This window comes from Balaenoptera borealis (genome assembly GCF_965194805.1).
Source record: "Balaenoptera borealis genome assembly, chromosome: 9".
In the NCBI taxonomy this organism is placed as follows: domain Eukaryota; kingdom Metazoa; phylum Chordata; class Mammalia; order Artiodactyla; family Balaenopteridae; genus Balaenoptera; species Balaenoptera borealis.
In genome coordinates, this window is record NC_138873.1 from 29178018 (window position 1) to 29195360 (window position 17343).

At 40.1% G+C, this 17343-nt stretch overlaps 1 protein-coding gene across 1 annotated transcript in view; it reads left to right on the forward strand.

Annotated features, from left to right (window-relative positions):
* The first annotated feature begins 712 nt into the window (after positions 1 to 712).
* Positions 713 to 17343, forward strand: part of SGK1 (serum/glucocorticoid regulated kinase 1) — a 109866-nt gene continuing 93235 nt past the window's right edge. Inside the window, exon 1 of the mRNA XM_082405715.1 lies at positions 713 to 1165. Coding sequence (XP_082261841.1) covers positions 1097 to 1165 — 69 coding nt within the window. The 5' untranslated portion in view covers positions 713 to 1096. The remainder of the gene's footprint in view (positions 1166 to 17343) is intronic.

The following is a 17343-nucleotide window of genomic DNA, read 5'->3' on the forward strand; positions in this document are numbered from 1 at the left end:
TAGGTTATTCACTGTGAGTCCTTCCTCTCTGTCAGACGGATTCAGTTAAACTTTTGGGTAATGCTCTTTGTATTTTTTGCATAAAACACTTTGGATATATGCCCATTGTGTTCTTTTTAAGCAGACTCCTTTAGTGGAAAACACACACGCACACAATTACGTTCACGGTTGCCCACTGTATTATGACAAGTAGGAAGAGGACACTAGAAAGGTCCTACATAATGAGAGATCATCCATTGTTATGTGTACACTTGCACTTTATTTCATTTTTCTCCACATTTGGACAGATCAGGAATAAATTTGATTACGTTTCCATTGAGAGCCTTTTTTTCCCAGGAATACATATGAACAGACTTTCAGTGAGCATAAAATAAAAACGTTCTGCATTTTATATGAAAGTTTGATTTAAATGGTCCTAACAACAAAAAGAAAAGAAAAAAGCTATTAAAGTAACCCTCCCAAGGGGAGTCAACTGCTTTTCAGGGCTTCCTGCGCTGGTGCCTTCTCTCCATCCGCTGCTCAGATATTCGTGAATTGCTGCGTCTTCCAGCCCTGCTTTCTCTCTCCCTCTGCTTTTGTGGCGCGGCTCTCCCTCCCTCCCTCTGGCTTCTGGTCTTTCTTACTCCTTCTCTCAGCTGCTTAACTACTGCTCCCACTGGAACTTGCACAATCAAAAACAGCTCTCCTCTCCAGCAGCCTCCAGAAGCGCATCACCTGGAGCAGAGCGACTCGCCCAGTGCACACGCCGCAGAGCGGCCAGGTAGCTGGGGCCGCGCAGGGGGTGCCCTTCTCCGGCTCCGCGGCAGCAGGAGCCTCTCCCCGGGATCCGCTGAATCCCGGGGTCCTGTAGCGGTGATGCCTGCGTTTCGGAGCGATGATGGAAAGAGAAGAGCCACTGCCGGTGACAACTGAGAGCGGGGAGAGGTTGCTGCAGTAGCCAGTGCTGCAGAATGTGTGAGTGAAAACCTGAGCCCTGCGAGATTCTCCATCCCGCTCGGTCTTCGTTAACTATCTCCAGGAGGCACACCGGGAACCAGATGCACTGACCAGGAAGGTGCCACCTGGATCTATAACTGTGAACTCCCCACTGTGGAAAATGGTAAACAAAGACATGAATGGATTCCCAGTCAAGAAATGCTCAGCCTTCCAATTTTTTAAGAAGCGGGTAAGGACAGGTTTTGTCTGTTTCTTTTGTTTTCTGCTCTTGTCTGAAATGCCTTTGATTGCTTGCCTGAGGTAAACCTAAGGTTCGGTTGCAGAGCCCTGAATGGAAGCCGCGTGTCGGGTAGCAGTGGTCCAGCTAGGAAATATACCTGCCTTGATACAAATTTGTGGGTGGGGGCCCGGAAGAGTTGCTTTGGAAGGAGGGGGTTGGGCTGAGATGTCTTAAGGAAGGTTTAGAGCTGGGAATGGGAATTTCTCAATCAAAGCCACAAGATTACAAGCAGTTTCAAAGAGAATCGGCCTGGGTAGAGTTATGGCTAGCAATTTAGTCAGGGACTAATTCAGTAGCGCACTCTTGCTTTCTGTTAGCTTTGAAGGCTTCAACTTTTCCCACACCTTTCATTCACTCAGTGTCAAGTGCTGCATTATCGTCTTCCTGCCTCAGAAGCAGCAGCTTCTAGCTTTCCAAATCCGTCCAGCCAATAACTTGCTGAGTCTCTATCTATGGTAAAAATAGCAAAGGACTAGAATGACCTTTTACAGAAATGATGGAATCTAGCATTTTAAATCCTCTATTTCAAGGATGCCTCAATTTTACTTGGTACAACTGCCTTTCTTTTTTGTGGGCAGTCTGAATTCAAGTGATAATATGGGGTTATGCTGCTGTATACTTTTATTTCTTAAATTCCTTGTTCTATTCAGAGAGTTAATGTTACATTGCTTGTAAATGAGCAAAAAATTAAATAAATAAAGGGGGGGAGGTTCTTTTTTGTGTGTTTCGCAATAAACTCAGTTCATTGTAATGGTCCCACTGGTGGTCTGTGTAAATCTGCAAATTTATACACAAGTGGGAGGTAAGAAATGAATGATTGTTAAGCAACTGATGACCGACGCTCTTATGGAGTTTCTTTAGCAACAGAAGCTTCCCTCAGTCCCCAGCAGCCCAGCTTATTTAATACCCTGGGGCAATTCCATCAAAATGGCTCTCTTCATTCATTCTTCTGTCCCTTCATTCAGGTCTTTTCTGTGCTGCTCCTGAAACATTAGCCCTTCACTTAAACCAGCAGCAGCACACAGTGAATTATACACTGGGCTGGACTACCTCCTACACCAAGTGGGCAAGCTGGGAAGGCAGGGCTGGGAACAGCGTGTCAGGCCAGGCCAGAGGGCTAACACAGGTTCCCACACGCCTGTGACTGAATTCTCATCAGTAAAGCAAAATCTGCCCTAAAGTCCAAGGGCCAAAACATATGCATTAAAACCAAAGCAAAACCCACGCTGCCCTGGCCGCTGCTCCTGGAGCCCCAGCAGCAGGCAAGGTCTCCCACTAGAGGAGACTCAAGTTGATTTTTTTAGGTTTTCTCTTATTTTCTTTGCTATTGAAATGTACTAATAACAATATTAATTTACTGTCTAGTTTCTTTTTTGCTTAAGAGCATGATTTACCAATAGCCTTCAGTTGGTGCCTCTGTAGACCTTGGATTTGACAAAGAACTAACCAGGGTACTGATGTCTAATCTGAGTACTTGCAGAAAGAACTTTACACCAAGATATCTGGCTGGCAGCTTCATCTGCCTTTGAACCTGGGTCTATCACTTGCTGGAGATAGGATCAGAAATCCCCCCTCCTGCTGTCCTTACTCTTCAAGGATAGAACTAAACAGAATATGACTTTGTGTCGAGTCATGGATGGCCCTAATAATAAAGTCCTTGATTCTTGTCCATATGTTCTCTTTTCTGAAAGTTCTTGTCAGTTTGTACCATGACTGCTTTAGGTTTTGCTTTTCGTTTGTTTGTTTGTTTGGGATCTTTATTTACACAGCTAATATGTAAATAAATGTGTAAAACACTAAGATAATATCCAGGTAAATCCCTCCTCCTCCCTTCTCCAGAGGTAACTGTTGTTACTGTGTTAGTGTCTATCCTTTCCAGATCTTTTCTATGCATCTGCATATACGTTTATATACTAGAATGCCTTTGTTCCCAGTTAAGAATAATCCATTTTTCTTATATTCTATTGTTGAAGTTCCACACATTTCTGCACATTTTATTTTTAACCTACTTAGACAGTCTTACAAAGTGAACCTTTGTGCCCACATTAAACCATGAATAGACCTTGGAAAAAAAGCCATAGGTTTTTTAGGGCTTACTTAAAACATGGAGGTTTGGACCCAAATTTTGATGGTAGAAAGCTTAAATAGTGTTTTCTATGCCTCTGAGACATTTCAAGAGGAGCATAAGAAGGTCACAAAAGGGGAAGGCAGAATGATCCACCCTATCATTCATTTAGGATAGTAATAGTAAGTGTAGCACCATTTATTGAGTGCTTACTGTGTTCTCGAAGTTATGGGTCAAGCGCTTTACATGTGTTAGCTCTTTAAACCCTCATAGTCACCCTATGAAGTAAGAAAGCTTATTAAATGTGCAAAGTATGGCTTAAAAGAGATTAAACAAATGGCCCAAGATCACTTAGCTAAAAAGTAGCAGAGCCAAAATTCAAACTTTCTTTGACCCAAAGCCCATGTTCTTAATCCATACTTTCTAATTCAAATCATGCTCCTAGGGACTTCCCTCCCTGGTGGTCCAGTGGTTAAGACTCTGCGCTCCCATTATAGGCGGCCCCCTGAGTTCAATCCGTGATCAGGGAACTAGATCCCACATGCTGCAACTAAAAAAAAAAAAAGATCCCACATACCTCAACAAAGATCTCGCAGGTGACAATGAAAATCCCTCGTGCCACAAATTAAGACATGGCACAGCCAAAATAAACAAATAAATATTTTTAAAAAAACAAACAAACAAAATTATGCTCCCACCTTTTTTTTTCCATAACAGAATCTTTTCTTTCCCCAAATGAAATCTTTATGCCATTACCCAATTTATAAAACCAATGAAGGCAGCCAGTCCTCAGCTGATGTCTCTTGAAGCTCCTTTCCAACCCTCAGTCATGACTGAGGCAGCTCTGGGGAACCCAGCTTCAAGGAACACAATCTGAAGAAAGGCATTCCCGGTGCTAGTTTCCCCAAATCCTTTGGATTGATGCTTTCCACGCTCATGTCTTAAAAGCTCAACTAAATCAGCTTTAGTTGAGACTTGCTAAGCTAACCTCAGTAAGAGTTCTGCTTTCATTCTCTATGTGTTAATGATAAATTAACATTAGATGCCAATGGATTATGTTTTATTCTTAGAATCTCTGAAAAATTTGTTTAAGATGAATGCAAAAATGTCCTTATCAGTTTTATTGTTACAATCCAAGAGCTTTAAAAGTTAACATGTATGCTAAAGATAATCCATTTTCATGGATTTAAAGATTTGTTCATGGTTCAGATTCTTGCATTATGACTCAGAAAACACCAACAAATGACGTTATCTTCAAACTTGATAATCCGTTTTGGAAATATGCTAGGTATGTAAAAAGACTTCTATACATCTTTTGTAACATTTCAAAGGATAACTAACCAGTATGGAATTTTGGATTTGGAATGCACCTTAGAAATTCTTTCATTGACCTCCCTATTTTAAAGATGTAGAAACTGAGTGCTTGGCAGGTGAATCACTTACTCAAATTAAAATGAGGCAAACCACCCCTCACAGGTAGGGTTTTCACTTCCAAATCAAGTGTGCTTTCCTCTTTATTATGCTCTCAAAGTAGTTCAGTGCATGCCTTATTCATTCTTTTTTTTTTTTAGCAAATAGAGCAGGGACAAAATCCAGCTCTTGTCTTCCTAGAGCTAACTGCCTCATGACCACCAACTTTGACAGGACACAATTCTTGTCAAACTTGTCTTGACTCAGTATGTGATACTTTTATGCTTTTGAGCAATCCCTTGCGTTGCTCTTTACTAATGACACATTTTATAATAACTATCACTTATACAGCACTAATATCGCTGACCACTGTTCTAAGAGGCTTTTGTATACTACAAAATGTATATTATGTATACTACATATTTAATTTCTCAAACATGAAAAGTCTAAGGGAGATATTATTGTTATCCCAATATCACAGATGAAGAAGGTGAGGTGGACCGAGGAGGAGGAAGTAGTCTTACATCATACAGGTAGTTCGTGGCAGAGTTAGGGTTTGGGTCAAAGCATCTGGCTGCAGAGTCTGTATCCTTCACTACTGTACATCCTGTCTGTGATGTCAAACAATCTTGCGTGGTCAGAAGAGACATGAAGAGGTCTGATGGCCCTAGCTTCCTCCTTTCTCTAAAAATGATGGGGAAAAAAGCAAAGGGTTTCAGCCTGGTTATGACGTTTCCTCTAGCAGAGCTGAGAGATGAAATTAACATCACTGAAGTGGTTATTCTCCACCACTGTTCCATACGCTGCATCTCTTTACATCTTATTTCCCTTTACTGTTCTATTATGTCTGCTTAAAGCAACTGAATTGGAATGATAACAAAGGTCCTTCTCTTATGTGAAGCCCTTTATGTCTTCTCAGGAGGCTAGAGTTTATTGAGTGTTTACTAAGGGTCAGGCCTTACTAGTGCAGCACTTTACTCACGTAATCGGCACAGTCACTCCATTATGCCCATTTCACAGCCAAGGAAACTGAGTCAGAGAAGTTAAGTAACTGGTCCAAGGTCATGGTGCTAGGAAGAGGTGTAGCCAGAATCCAAACTCAGGCAGTCGGCTTTAGCACCACCAGTATTTCCATTTGCCCCACTGGAGTGAATGGCCATGAGGCTAACACCGCTTCAGGGTTAGCTCTTCCCACTGGATCATCTGTGAAGATGATCCAGAGAGGATTACTTTGCGGGGAGGCGGGGTGGGGGGGCGGTGGTCATAGCTGTGGAGAATTACATTTCCCACACGACTCCTCAGGGCCATAGGAATCAGAAGTCTGCGTCAGATTTCTCCAAGATATATTTGATCATACTTCCTGGAACCATGGTGGAGATTCCAATGGCTTCTACTGTGCTGTCTTCAGAAGTAGCTAAAATCTGAGCCCTTTGAGTCCCACCTGTGTGCACTCGACAGCACAGTGCACTGTAATCTTAGGGCCCACCTGGATCTCCCACAGGGCAGGAAGGTCCTTAAGGACAGAGAACCCATTACCTTGTTCACTATATCCCCTACCAGTCAAACCATATTTGTTAAATGAATGTATGAATAAAATGAATAAATGAATCCTTATATTAACTGGTCCCTAATTCATTGCCTTTTTCCTCCTCCTCCACTTTCTTTCTGTCTTGAGATAGTTGAATGGCTTAGGGATCTAATGTATTTTAGTTCTCTCTGTGTTCGAATATGAATATATATAAATGAAGACTTTGAAAAAATAACTTAAATCTGATTCAAAGACATGTTGTCACTACCCTTAGCAGCTGGCAGGGAAACTTGAACTCAGATCATTTAATGATCAATGACCACACCATAACTTCTTTTCTGTAATGCTTTTCCTGTCAGGGACAAACAAGACAGACGTAGTCATGATTCACTAATCTCTTTTGATTTTATATTAATATAAATCACTGACTTCAACACTATACATTATGCATTATGTATTCTCCCACCTAGAATCCTTAAAATATTTTCCCAGTTATAGTTTTTCCTCATTTTTCAATGTGATCTTAGGAGCTACTGAATGTGAAGAAAAGTTTGAACTCAAGAGGGCTTTTCTGCTTTGACCAGTGAGTCTTAGAGGATTTGGACTGGAGCAGGAACTGGCTAGGTTTGGCTGTGCTGGGGGATTACTCTTCAGTACCATAGAACGCAGGTAAGGAGTATCAGGTATTTGTCACCCCAGCAGCTCTCAAGAAAGCCCATGAAGGACTTACCTGGTGGCGCAGTGGTTAAGAACCCGCCTGCCAATGCAGGGGACACGGGTTCAAGCCCTGGTCCAGGAAGGTCCCACATGCCGCGGAGCTACTAAGCCCGTGCACCACAACTACTGAGCCTGAGCCCGTGAGCCACAACTACTGAGCCCACGAGCCACAACTACTGAGCCCTTGTGCCACAACTACTGAAGCTCGCGCACCACAACAAAAAGTAGACCCTGCTCACTGCAACTAGAGAAAGCCCGCGCGCAGCAACGAAGACCCAATGCAACTAAAACTAAAAATAAAATTAATTAATTTTTTAAAAAAAGAAAGAAGGGCAGTTGCAACCACCTCCCCAGGTCCTTGGTCTAAGGGCAGGCGGACCCAGCAATTGGCCAGGTTCCTCTGGCAGCCTGCACAGTGAGCTGGCAAATTTTAAAAGCTTCTGTGTGGGAGGAAGAGGAGAAGGAGGCAGGAGGAGGACAATGGGGAGAGCAGACAGCCAAACGAGCTGGGTGCTGCCTCAGCTTCCTTCTGCAGTGGCTCTGGCGTTCGCAGAAAGAATTGCTATTAGAGTTTGTTTTCTCTCACACCTATTTCTTCGCAGCTTTCTAAAATGATTTCGTAAGTATTTACAACAAAGGGAAATGAAAATCAGGGCTGTAACTAGGACGGTAGGAGACTCTTCCCCTTGGTGGTTCAAGATGCCAAAATATTACTCTAATTGCCTTCCAGATCCTGCTGTGACATTTTTCTGGGAAGAGTCCGCTGAGCTATTTTTATAGCATTGGGGTCACCTTGGTCTCTTTTTTCCTCCTAGGTCAGGGCATTCACTCAAAATGCCATTTGTTTGGGGAATGACTGGTCCTAAGGTTCTTTTCTTTTACTCTTCACTCTTCCTCTTCTTCCTCCTTTTCTTTTTCTTCTTCTTTTCTCTTTTTTTTTTCTCCCTCCACCCATCTCCCTCTCTTTCTCTCCTGTCTCTGGAGGATAAGCACACATCAAGGCCAAAGAGAGAAAAGCCTGACATGAAATAGCCCTAGATTCATCTTGCATGGAGAACAGAGAACCCGTGTTCTTCTAACCCAATGCCTTCAGGAATATCTCGCCATCTCCGAGGCTGTTAGAGTGAAATGGGCCCGTATGGAAGATCCTGACAGCTCCAAGGTTTTAGTTTCTAGAAATTGCAAGGTGAAAAAGGCCCCAAAATAGTTAAAACACTTTAAGACTCAAATCTTTGTAGGATCAACATTAAAACATAGCAAGAAGGAAAAACAATCATAGTTAATTGATAAGTAAAAATATGTATTTTCAAAGTTTTTAGTCACAAACGTCATCTTTTCTATAGAATGCTCTTTCTGAAAATTGACTGAATTTCCTTTGAACACTGAATCTTTCTAGATCTGTGATAATTTGGGTTATATTGTAGAAAAAAAAAGTGTAAGAATGAAAACTGTGAGTATATAGCTTCTAGAGTAGTTAAAAAGATTCAAGGAAAGCTAAGCAGCAAAACAGTGGAGAGGCTGTATAAAAGTAAAGACATTAAAAATGAACAATATATAACAATAAAATATATATAACAATAAAAATGTTATATATATAACATATATCAACAATATATGTTATGTATATATAACATATATCAATATATGTTTAATGGATCGATAAAAACAATTAAAAGGGCTTGGGGAGACGGTGTAATTTTAATAACAAAACTCAGTTAAACAGAGAGGGTATTGATAAAGAGAGAGATTAAGAATTTAAGAAAATCTTGGTGTGTTTTCCACTGCTTTCAATAGAACTAGAACCCAAGGCCTTAATGAATTAAAATACTTTAACGCAGGTAGTGAAATGATGCTTTTGTTTGGTCAGGCTTGGTAGAAACTAGATTTGAGCACTGAACTCTAAACTGTGTTCTATTTTGATGACTAGTTTGGCATTTTTATGATGCTAGATGTAAATAATTTTTATAATATCCCTGTAACAAGTTGGAGGGCTTGATATATGAACACCCATATCTTGTACATCAATTTTACTGTGATTAACCAGAAAAACTGAATGAATATATTAGTAGTTTACTGAAGAATATGTTTAATGGGATTATAAAGCTTAAGGAGTTAAGAGATATCAAAGACATCTATGGCACTTAGTTCATGGAGGTAGATTATAAAATTTCTAATTCATCTCTTGGTGAGAAGTAAAAAAAGCTTCCAGAAACTATCTTTGATTTTCATGGGGAAATAGAGTTTGCATTAGTTTCTTAAGGCTGCTGTAACAAAGTTCCATGAACTGAGTGGCTTAAACAATAGAAATGTATTGCCTCACAGTTCTGGAAGCTTGAAGCTTCAGAAGAAGGGGTCAGCAGAGTTGGTTCCTCCTGAGGGCTCTGATACAGGCCTCTCTTCTGGGCTTGTAGATGGCCATCTTCTCTATATGCCTTCCCTCCATATGTATCTGTCCAAATTTTCCTTTCTTATAAGGACACTAGTAAGTTGAACTAGGGACCACCTTATTTTAACTTGGTTACTTCTGTTAAGACTTTATCTCCAAATAAGTTCACATTCTGAGGCTCTATGGTTAGAACTTCAATATAATAATTTGGGGGGGACACAGTTCAACCCATAACAGAAGTTTTTCCTTATCATTGAAACTTCAGTTATATCTGAAATGGAGGAACATCCCAATAGGATGGGCTCTAAGGTATAATTTTTTACTTTGTTAAAATTATTTGTAAATTCTAGCAAGCAAAATATTGCAGAAAATCTATAACACTGGAGAGTATCAGGTGAGACAGAGAGGTTTGGCACACAAGAATATGTTTTTAAAAAGATGGTGAGGACTTCCCTGGTGGTGCAGTGGTTAAGAATCCGCTTGCCAATGCAGGCGACACGAGTTCGATCCCTGGTCTGGGAAGATCCCACATGTCACGGAGCAACTAAGCCTATGTGGCACAACTACTGAGCCCACGTGCTGCAACTACTGAAGCCCGTGTGCCTAGAGCCCGTGCTCTGCAACAAGAGAAGCCACCGCAATGAGAAGCCTGCGCACTGCAAAGACCCAATGCAGCCAAAAAAAAACAGTGGTGATGTGTTGGAAGTGGGAATAGTAACTGGGAAAAAAGTGCTGCTAAATGTTATGTAATAAAGCTTTAGGAGTTATATGGCTGATAAGACGTCTAATACAGCATCAAAAACTTACAACTAATGATGTATCAATATCGGTTCATTAATTGTAACGAATGTACTATACTAATGTAAGATGTTAATAATAGGGGAAATTGGGTACAGGTATATGGGAACTCTCCATACCATCGCCTCAGTTTTTCTGTAAATCTAAAACTATTCTAAAAAAAGAAGTTCATTAAAAAATTTAAAAGGCAGAAAAAACAAACAAACAAAAAGCTTACAACTAAGTAATAACGATCTGTAAATGAATTTCTCCAAAGAACATCAATATAATTGCTTTCTCTTCCAACCACTTAGCCTCAAAGATTAAATGTTACATAGTAAGAACCAGGACCTGGCACTTACTGTATACAGGGCCTTGCTTATCAGCTTTGGCAAAGCAGTCATATCTAATTTATTTGTCTATTAGTCAGCTTCTACGTAAAAGGGCCCGCACCTTCTCACCTTGCCACTAATAAGATGGTGAGGCCATTGCTAATAATTAGTCTTCCAGGACAAAATGAACACATTAAATCAGGCATTTGAGAGTAACCCTTCGACCTAATCTCAATTAGATGGCATTTTTTTATCTGGTATCTTGACACTTATCTCTTGTATTATGTATTTTATTCTTTTCCAAAAATCAGAAAATTTCTACAATGCCTTTTTTCCTAAAGTCATTATCTTTCAAACAATAGGTTCAGTATGTGTTGAAAAGCCTCCTTTTTTTTTTTTTATAGTATCATCATCAACAGCCAACATGAATTGAGCACCTATATGTGTTAGGCATTATGGTAGGAATGCAGATATAAGAAATTATATTTTCCTTTAACAAGGACCTACTATATAGCACAGGGAACTGTACTCAATATCTTGTAATAATCTCTAAGGAAAAGGAATCTGAAAAATAATATGTGTGTGTGTGTGTGTGTGTGTGTGTGTGTGTATATATAAACTGAATCACTTTGCTGTACATCTAAAGCTAACACAACATTGTAAACCAACTATACTTCAATTAAAAAAAAAAAGAAATTATATTTTCCTTTAGTCTCTACATCTTACCCCATCCCCAAGAACTTGGATCACATCTCCCTGTTATATATATACTCTTTATAGCACCTTGTACTTTTTTTTCATGACACCTGTAAATCTGTAATCACATATTGGTGTAGCTATTTAATGAATGTCCTTTACATTAATTAATATCCTCCTAGACTATGACCTCTATGAGGGCAGGGACCTTCTCTATCTTTTGCTTCCAGTTATACCCTCATGGCTTGGCACCTGGAGGGTTATCAATACATCCTATTGAAACAAATAAAAAGATAGGATATTATGAAATTCTGATTATGGGGGAGAGGAGAGAGGAGTTAATCTTAAAACCCACATTGAAATGAAAAGTCCCTTACATTTTATTCTGCTTTGTTTTAAACGGAGGCATATGTGAAGACTCCGTGTCTGAGACACATTTGTATTCTAAATGACGTCTCTTTGGAAGCTGTTTTCTTTCCTATCATTTACTGTTCCCTGTGAAGAGATCCACATAATAAATTGTCCTTATAATTTAGCAGTAGGCTAAAGATTTTTCTTCTCTGAAAGAAATCACACTTAGCATGATATAATCCCACAGGTTTGCCTCAGTTGCCAGGAAACTCAAAGCTAAATTTAAAGGTAAATTTCAGTTGAACAAATTAGACAAATCTTTAGAAATGACTTCTCAGTTGCTGAATTTGGTTTTGAGCTTGTGTTTGTATTTTAACTCTCTTTGTTATATGTATCTCATTGTAATCTGCCTCAGATGGTCTTAAAAGTAAGATAGATGGTATATAATATAAATAAAAAAGCAAAAAGGACTTATCAGGGACAAGTTCCAAATATTAAAAGTGGCTAAAGCTTACACAAATGCATCACTATGGTGATACACAGCACACACAGAAGAAATGTAGTTCTAGACTGTGAAGTGCTTTTCTTCTTGAAAATGCTGCTTGCCTCAGACCTACTGAAATTAACCACTGGACAACAGAGCTAACGTTTAAACTGTAGGTTTATTATCTCGGCTATCCTATGTAAGCCACTGGGACTCAAAGTAAAACTATAGGAATGTTTACTCTCTGTCCCACCAAAGTAGAGTATATTTTTCCAAATCATATCAAACCGTACTAAATTTATGTTGTTTACTGTTGCGTAACAAAATACCCCCCAAAAAGTACCCCAAAATTAGTGATCAAAACAACCCCCCCCCTTTTTTTTTTTTTGCTTATGATTCTATGATTAGGAATTCACATTGACTTATTAGGACGGCTCTGCTCCATGATGCTGGCTGGGTCACTCCTTGGCTGCGTTCAGCTGGTGGCTAGGTTGGGCCGGAAAGTCCAAGAAAGCTTCACTCTCATGTCTAGTGCCTCATTGCTCCTCTGTTGGCCTCTTTCTCTCTCCATGTAACTTAGCCTTCCTTAAGCATCAGGGGCTTAAGACAGTCAGACTTCTTAGAGGGCCGTTGGCTTCTAAGAGGATGGGCTCCAAGAGAGAAATGGAATCTGCCAGTCTCGTAAGGCCCAGCCTTGGAAGTCCTACAGTGTCATTTCCACTGTATTTGATTCATTAAAAAAGTCACTGGACCAGCTCAGATTGGAGAGATAGAGACATAAACTCCACCTCTCAATGGGAAGAGTGACAATTTACTTTTGCTAACCGCTGAATGTTCCTATTTGTGCCACTGTGACATGGCATAATTTTCCAAATTGTGTCCAATTTTACTGATTTTATCTCTAAATTTTTAAAGTAAAAACATTTTCAGTTACACTAAAAAGTAGAAGAAACACCCAAACCGTTATAGGAGAAAGCTGTTAAGGACTCCTAATAGGGATCAGACAAAGCCAATAGGATTCTTACCTGCATTCTTACCAGCTTTGTAACATTGGACAAGCTATGGAAATTTCTAAGCCTATTGACTTATCCGTAAAATGGGTTTAATGACAACACTTAGCTCTTAGAACTGTTGGGAGGATTAAATGACATAACGTGTGTAAAGCATATAGCCCCAGTACCTGGTACATACTTAGAGCTCAAAGCATGTTAGATATTATCAAGACAGACCTCAAAATTATGACCTACCTTTCTAGCCTACTTTTCTACATTTTTTGTTATGGTGTATGTTGTGATTTTACTCATGGGTCTACTTGTAGACACGCTGCTCTCAAACCTCTTTGCTTATGGATGTTATTGCTTAAAGGTCATTTCTCAAAAGACGTCTGCATGGTCAGTAAACTCACACTTTTATTGAGTTATTTAGATGCTTCCAGAGGCTTAGGAATTAGTGAACATAATTAATTTATCTTCTATAGATACTTCTCCCTAGAGCAACTGCAGAGGTCCAGCTTCATTACCAAAATGATATTTCATTTACCCAAGATCTCATTAAATCAAATGACACCAAATTACTCTGCTTCCTTAGCTATATGTGCACAAAGCACTAAGGAAAGAACAGATACCCAAACCCGTAGGTCCAACATGTAATCAGTTATTAATGACATTCGATCTGAATTTAATGCCAGGTTTTCCTTTCTAATCTGTCTTGCATTGCCAGCCAAGACTTGAGATGAGCTTGAAATTCTAAATCAGAACGCCTTGTAGCTCATGAACACTCAGATGACCTTTAAAATTCTTTTTTGGTCCCCTTTCATGAAAATATTTCTTTTTAAAGGCTCAAAAGCTTATATTGCAATGGATTTACATCCCTCTGTTTGAACTCTTAAGATCAAGTTTTTTGGTATTTCTCTTGTCGTGTGGACACTTATGCATCATCTCAACTTTCCCTTTCTTGGCATGCCTCCAGGTGGACCACTCTCCCGTGAAAAGCCCTGTGACACAGCACTGGCCAGGCTCTTCTCCTACCTCTGGGCTATTTCTTAGTCTCCTTTCAGGCTCCTCCTCCCCACCCTAGGGGTGTATGGGAGTGGCTCAGGCTGAGTGGTTGGCTAACTCGCCTGTCTCCCTGTCTCACCATCTCTTTCTCTTTTCTCTCTCCCTCTGGTTCTCTATCTTTCTCACTTTCCCATGCACCCTCCCTCCTCTCCCCTTCCTCCTCTTGCAGCGCACAAATTTATTCATTCCTGTGCTTTAAATACAATCCATATGTCTTTCTTAAATTTATCAGTTCTCGGGACTTCCCTGGTGGCACAGTGGTTAAGAATCAGCCTGCCAATGCAGGGGACATGTGTTCAAGCCCTGGTCCGGGAAGGTCCTACATGCTGCGGAGCAACTAAGCCTGTGCACCACAACTACTGAAGCCCGCGTGCCTAGAGCCCGTGCTCCGCAACAAGAGAAGCCACCACAATGAGAAGCCCACGCACCACAAAGAAGAGTAGCCCCCACTTGCCACAACTAGAGAAAGCTCGCGCGCAGCAACGAAGACCCAACACAGCCAAAAATTAATTAATTAATTAAAAAAGAAATTATCAGTTCTCTAAATGTCCGATTCCTATTCCCACTTGCCTACTTAATATTCCCATTCAAATGTCTCACAGACACCATGAATTAATCATGTCCAAAAATTAAACTCTTGATTTTCCTTCCTATCTAATTTTACTCCTTCCCTAATTTTTGCCAGCTCAGGAACTGAAATTGCCATCGACTAATTCATTAGAGCCAGAAACCTAAACATTATTCCTCTTTCTTTTCTTCCAACATCAATGCAATAAATTCATCAGCACATCCTACTGAGTTTACCTCTAGAACAGATTTTGTTTTTAATCCCCCTCTCTTTATCTCCAGGGCCTTGGTGCAAGCCACGCCCACCACCCCATCTTATGAATTCTTTAATAAAGTCTTTACTCTCATCTCTAAATCTACTCTTCCCCGCCTTTCACCTCCTTGACTGTCCCCTGAAGAAATCACAGCACTTTAGTCAGATTATAGTACTGAGGTTTTCTTGAGGAAAAATGGCAGTGAAAGAGAATAGAACTTCCCCAGAGTCTTACAGAGAAGTGGCAAACTTGACATTAAAAGCTGGGCTCCTTCTTTGTGGCAGTAAACTCTTTTACCCTCTCAGATATCCCCTGTTGTGGTTTAGTTTTCTCCTTTTCTTGATTTACTTTAGTTTTTTGAATTAAAGAAGCATTTTATTTTGTGAAGAACTGAGGTATTTGGACCCTCTTAAGAATAGCAGATGCTGATCTGCTTTAGCTTAAATTACATTATTCATCCCCACCTACCTCAGGGCAAAAGAAAGTCATAGGGATTAGAAAAGCTACCAGAGGCTCCAAAACCCTGTCGGAAGGAACTGGCCTGAGTCTTCCTCTGAAACTAGAATAAACAGACATATCCAAACATTGAGTATTTCCAAATTGGAAATCTTTTTTTTCATATTGGAAATCTTTGTTAAGTGGTTTATGAAACAGAAGCTTAAAATAATGTTAGGGACCATATTTTTTATGAGTTTTACTGTAGTGTCAACTGACCACTTTGGATAGTTTTCAAAGTCCTCCATATTCTGGACTCATTCAGCATCCTTTATACCTTATACCCTACACTCCCTGGCATAACTCTTACCTTTATTATCTCAGGAACTGGGCCTCCATCTTGTCATTCTTGCCCTTCTTCCACCTGAAAAGTCCTTCTTTTGCCCACCCCTCACCCTTACCCTACTCTTTGCTAAATTCTACACATTTTTTCCAGAGTCATCTGTAGTTCCACATGATCCATGACACTTAACCAGCTGCTAGGAATTGTACGGGTTGCTTTCTTCAAATGCCTCTTCAACTCTTAGTAAACACTGACTTATAATAATTACCCTTTTCTGATTGATTATAATATACGAACACAAGTAGCATTTTCATAGCACTTAATTTAGAAGATGTTCAATGATTTCTTTCTCGCTGTGTCTCACAACTCAGGAATGCAGGAGTCCTTAGCCTTTTTTTACCAACAAGGGTACTGGGCATCAGAGAGGTTATGTAACTTCCCCATGGTCACACAGATAAGAAGGCCCACATCAGTTGGTGACATTTGAGATTCTCTTTCCATTACATCACATCACTTCTCTAGCAACTGTTGTGGTTTTCCCTGGGTATCTTATACTCATCATCTATTACTGCAGGAACTTCAGAAAATGGAAATAGAGTTCTTTATTTTCATGCTAGCATTGTCAGATTCTTTGGTCTAGGAGTAGGAGGGAATCCACTTTTGTCAATACTATCTTCTAAATAGCTTTCTGCTCCCACTTCCCTTACTTATTGAGAGTCTGCACTGCCGTTTCCCTAGCTCAGGCCACCTCCATCCTTCCCTGGAGAACTGCCACCACTGCCAAAGTGGCCTCCTGCTGTCAGTCTTGCCCCACGGCACCCTCCAAACTTCAGTCTAGAAGAATTTTCTAGAACACAAGTTAGAGCTTGATATACCTGTGCTTAAAACATTTCAATGGTTCATCATAGCTCTCAAAATAAATTCCTAATTCCTTTTTGCTGCATATAAAACTTACTAAATGGGGCCCTTGCTTAATTCTCTCACCCCTCATGCCTTTCCCTTTCTCCTTCCCCTTCTTTATCCACTGAATTCCGGTCTCCAAGCAAGTTGAGTAACTTAATTTTTTGCATCTACACCATCCTGCCATCAGTCCTGGGGCTCAACAGCTGGGGTTTACAGACCCCTTGCAGGGAGAGAGATGTCTATGGATGGAATCCAGAAACTTGGATGGAAAGACTTACAAGTTTATTTTCACCAAATTCTAACTGAACTTTAGTATTTCCTCCAGTTATGAATGAAACTAACAAATGACAGTACTATTACCAGGATCTGTAATTTTATCACTAATAGAAATCACAGATATTTTCATATCACATGACAATTTTTGAAGATACTAAGTATATCATGTATGATTATCATTACCGAGAAGTTTACAGTAGTTATCAGTTCTCTTCTAAACCTTGTTACCTAATACATCAAGAATCACATATAGTACTGAGTATTTATATAGTACTGAAATATTTTTTAAAATTTTGCTAACTATAGTTTAATACAATTGATTGCCTTTGTTTTTTACTTTATTCATTAAAACTTATTCTAGGGACTTCCCTGGTGGCACAGGGTTAAGAATCCGCCTGCCAATGCAGGGGACACGGGTTCGAGCCCTAGTCCGGGAAGATCCCACATGCCTCGGAGCAACTAAGCCCGTGCGCCACAACTACTGGGCCCGCGTGCTGCAACTACTGAAGCCCATGTGCCTAGAGCCCGTGCTCCGCAACAAGAGGA